The 4,972-nt window shown below is 42.8% G+C and overlaps 1 protein-coding gene across 1 annotated transcript; it reads right to left on the minus strand.

The window, feature by feature from the left end:
• Window positions 1-677: 677 nt before the first annotated feature.
• LOC101577935 (protocadherin alpha-3) lies at window positions 678-3,149 on the minus strand. Its single transcript, XM_004643908.1, has one exon. It carries the CDS (start codon window positions 3,147-3,149, stop codon window positions 678-680), a length of 2,472 nt encoding a protein of 823 aa, XP_004643965.1.
• Window positions 3,150-4,972: the final 1,823 nt, after the last annotated feature.

Consider the following 4,972-nt stretch of genomic DNA (forward strand, 5'->3'; position numbering starts at 1 on the left):
AAAAAATAAATTAACTACAGAAGTACTTAGTTTTCACTTCATATTGATATTTTAGCTATTGCTAAGAATTTAATGAGAAAATGTAAATAAAGATGCAACTTTGAAAACAAAATTACCATTTTAGTTTTTTGTTCATTGGAGGAATCTAGCAACACTAACAGTCTTCCCAAAAAAAGCATAATGACAAAAGAAAATCATATGAGAGGCAAAGAAGAACTGAAACTCAAAAAATAAGTAGGAGACTAAAAGAGGCTCTATAAAATACAACAGGGATGGTAAACTAATATTGAAATGGAAACTGTAAAATTAAAGTAAATTGTTAGCATTTAATTTGGCTTATAGTAGTAAAACTTCTCCCAACATCTGCAGGAATTTCCAATCAAAAGAGGCAAAACATACTGAAGCTTTACCAATAGATTATTTGACCACAAGTGGAGTCAAATTCTCTGGGGCAGTTCACTCAAGGAAAAAAATATTTCTATTTGTGTCTATACATACAGCAATAAAATAATATTACTGCAGTTATCAAAAAAATTACAAGTGAGTATCGCACCTGATGATGCTCAAATGTTCAAAATTGATTCTGTTCAAAATTGAGTAACAAGTTCTCATCACTTTTATCACAAGCTCTGAAAATGGAAAACATGAATCATGGAGAGTATGTGTAACAAAACTTTTTACAAATATCTAAAGCACCAGAAATATTGAAGAACAAAATGCAAAAAACTACTACTGGGGAACAAAGAAATATTACTCACTGTGGTGGAAAGATCCACTCCCTGTTGGTCCTCTCTGTCCTGGTTAAGTGATGGACAGGGTGGAAGGCTGGGGCTAAAAGCCATCAGGTCTGTCTTGGGCAATCCCTCTCCCGAGGAAATCCTCTGCTGTTGCTGCTGCGAGTACGACCAGCTCCCTACAGCGCTCGAGCATACCAGCGTGGGCTTCCCAGGCCCGCAGGCGCCTTTACTGGGCACCACCGAGCAGCGCAACGCAGTGTACAGCAACAGCGTGAGCACCAACAGGCTGGATACCGCGCAGATAGCGATGATCAAGTACACGTTTACATTTACCAGAGTCTCCTCTGGGCTCACTGCGCCCACTAGCGCTCGCGAAGAGATTTTTGGAGGCTGGCCGCTCTCCACCAGAGACAGGAGGACAGTGGCTGTGGCTGTTAGCGGGGGCTCACCGTGGTCCTTCACCAGCACCAACAGGCGCTGGCGAGGTGCATCTTCCTCATTGAGGGTGCGCGTCGTGCTGATTTCGCCAGTGTACAGTCCCACACGAAACAGGCTGCGCCCACTGCTGGATCCAGGGAGCAGCTCATACGACAGCCACGCATTGTATCCAGAGTCAGCATCCACTGCGCGCACCTTCGTCACCACGTGGCCAGTGCCCACTGACCGCGACACCAGCTCGCTCACCGTGTTGCTTGCACCACCTGCCCCAAAGCCCAGCAGCGCGGGCGCATTGTCATTTTCATCCAGCACAAACACCTGCAGAGTCACGTTGCTCCCCAGGGCAGGCACTCCAGAATCCCGCGCACTCACCTGGAACTGCAGCAGCTCCAGCTCCTCGTGGTCCAGCGGCTGCAGCGCGAACACCTTGCCGCTCTCCGCGTGCACAGACACGTAGCTCGACAGCGCGCGCTCGCCCACGCGCCGCTCCACCAGCGAGTAGGACACCAGCGCGTTCTCCTGCGCGTCCGCGTCGCGCGCGCACACCGTGAAGATGTGGGAGCCCGGCGGGTTGTTCTCCTTCACGAACACCGTGTACTCGGGTTGCGCGAACACAGGCGCGTTGTCATTCACGTCAGCCACCTCCACGGACACAGTGGCGGTGGCCCACAAGGAAGGTGAGCCTCCATCCCGCGCAGTTACTACCAACTCATATTCTGAAGTTCTCTCACGATCGAGAGCGCTGTCCAGCACCAGCGAGTAGTAATTCTTAAAGGTGGAAATCAGCTTGAATGGGGCATGCGGTGTCACTGAGCAGGTCACCTGTCCGTTAACACTAGAGTCACGATCAGACACGCTGATCAGGGCAATGACGGTGCCAAGTGCAGAGTTTTCTAATACAGGTAATGATAGTGATTTGATAACCAGCTCCGGTACATTATCATTGATGTCCAGAATTTCCACTAGAACAGTGCAGTGATCTGTCATTGGTGGAATTCCTTTATCCGTTGCTTCTACCTGAATTTCATATGACTTAGTTTTCTCAAAATCTATATTGTCATTTACAGTGATGTATCCATTGACCGCATCTAAGTGGAATTTTGACATAATCTCTGCTGACGTGTCTGTATTGAAAGAATATATAATGTCCTTATTTACTCCTTCATCCGGATCAGAGGCGTTAACTACCACGACTAAGGTACCATTGGGTACATTTTCAAATAACTTAACTTTGTACAGCGTCCTTTCAAACGTTGGCGCGTTGTCATTTACATCTAGGACAGTGATCTTCACTTGCATAGTACCGGTGAGCTCTGGTTTCCCACCATCAACTGCTGTAATTAGTAAATGATGTTCAGAACTGTCCTCTCGGTTTAGGAGTTTTTTCAACACAAGTCCTAGGGATTTAACATCCTCATCGTTTCTTTTAACCTCCAAAGTAAAATATTCACTAGAGTCAAGACTGTAAGTCAACAAAGAATTTGTTCCTATATCTGCATCCGATGCGCCCTCTAGTGCAAAACGAGAGTCAAGAGCTCTGGTTTCAGGAATAAACAAATTCTTTTGTGTCACTGGGAACACAGGCGGGTTGTCGTTAATGTCCTTCACCTCCACCTCCACGTGGAAAACCCGCAGCGGTCTGTCCACTATCACCTCCAGGTGGATACTGCACTCCGCGCTCCGCCCACACAGCTCCTCCCGGTCGATCCGAGAATTCACAAACAAAATGCCATTCTGCAGATTTACCTCCAGAAGGTCCCCGCGCTCCTTGGACGCCACCCGGAACAGGCGCGGCACCAGCTCCGCCAGCTCTAGCCCCAGGTCCTGCGCGATGCGGCCCACGAAGGTGCCGTGTTTGGCCTCCTCGGGGACCGAGTAGTGCAGCTGGCCGCTCCCTGCCTCCCAGGCTGCGAGGAGCAGAAGCAAGAACAGCAAGCGCTCAACTCCAGGATCTTCTCTCCAGGAGAACACCATTGCAAGTCTTTTCCAAATATTTAGTGGCTCTTACATCAACCCAAAATTAGAAAATAGTTTGATTTCCTTATTCTTCATCCCTTAAATCCCTCACCGTTACCGTATTTCAGATGATGAAGAAAGGCACTATGTGAATACGTAATATACGCAGCAGTTGTCTTGCGGAGCGAAACCTTGTGGTGGACAGCGACACCATGTGGCTAAACGTGTAAGTGTTAATCAAATGTGTTAATCTTTTCTCAGAGTACTTCTAACTTTACCAAAATTTTTATTTTCATTTATAATTTCTGTCGAGATCTCATAAAACTGTATCCTTATTCCTCACATTATGTCCCTATAACTTTTATAGCAGCTTATAACTCTTAATTGTTCCAACTCAAAATATAGAGTGAAAGTATTGCAGTTACTGTTTTAACAATAGATATCTACTGCAAATATTTCCTATGTGATAGGCATCGTTCTATTTGACTTAATTTTCACTGTTATGTTATATACACATTAATATAGCTCATTTTATAAGCACAGAAGCTAAATAACTTTAAAATGACATTAACTTGAAGTGTCTTCATGGGTTAGCAATTTGATTAAGACGTTAAACTTTTACTTTTTATTTTTTTAAGACGTTAAACTTTTAATAACATGGCCTCCCAGCATACATTATGAAAAAGTCAGTCTTTGAAATTATGACCATAACAAAACTGAGAAATTGAAATATTTGTCAAGTATGTACATATATATACAAATATATATTTTTAATGTTATGGCAATTGTCAACTTAAGGCAGATTCATTTATGATTGATTTGTAGAAATCTATAATAATTACTCTTGTGTCCTTTATTTATATCCTTGCTAACTGTCTTTTGCTCATATGTCAGAAATCAGCATTACACAGTGAATTTCTTTTGTCAGTTTGTTTTCAAATTGCAAGATGACAGTGTGCCATTTGGATATTTTTTTGCATTGCAGTCACCTTGTTCAAAGTAAGAATAAATTTGCACCTTAAATTTTCCAAACTATTTATGCATTTCAACTTACTCATATATGTTAAAATGTACAAAAATGAATGTGTTTTGAATGATCTCCACTATGGATGAGTGGTTGCCTTAAAAGTTACTACTTGAAAGAATTGATGATTTAACCAATGAGGGAAGAAATAAAGTGGCCATGAAACATGACGTGCTAGGTCACATAGATAAAACTAAGTAATAAAATATTCTAGTGCCGGCGGAATAGCTCAGGGAATTTAGCGCCTACTTAGGCAATCTCAGGGGCCAGGGTTCAATCCCCAACCAGGGATCAGTGCTGAGGAGGCTGAAAGCAGGAGGATCAATATGAGTCCGAGCTACGTAGTGAGACCCTGTACCAAATACATCTTTTAAAAAATATTTTAATAATCTCTGCAAATTCAGTCAGAAGCATATCTTTGAAAATTTGTCAGCTAAGCAAGACAACTTATGGAGACAGGTCAAATGTGTAGAATTAGGAAGAATAAGAGATTATATAATTTTTTGCTTTATAATCACATTTTTAGCAGTACTGAGGATCAAATCCAAGAACTCATGCATGTGAGATAAATTCCCAGCCCCAGATCATTTTAATCCAATGCACCACTTAAGTAATTAGAGAAAGGGCTTTATAAAAGGTTTTTTTCCTGTGTTTCAGTAAATGAAAGACAGAATTATGATTTACTCATATTGTATCATCTATATTTAGAAGACTGTAATCCCAGCTCTTGGGAGGGTATAAACAGGTGGATCACTATGAGTCCAATCTACCAGTGAGACCCTGAACACCCTGTAGAGCCTTCCCTAAAAAAAAATAC

The sequence above is a fragment of the Octodon degus genome, unplaced genomic scaffold, assembly GCF_000260255.1.
Source record: "Octodon degus isolate 3935 unplaced genomic scaffold, OctDeg1.0 scaffold00185, whole genome shotgun sequence".
Lineage (NCBI taxonomy): Eukaryota > Metazoa > Chordata > Mammalia > Rodentia > Octodontidae > Octodon > Octodon degus.

Coding starts and splice junctions, on each gene's coding strand:
- LOC101577935 (XM_004643908.1), bottom strand. CDS start 3,149: ATGGTGTTCTCCTGGAGAGAAGATCCTGGAGTTGAGCGCTTGCTGTTC.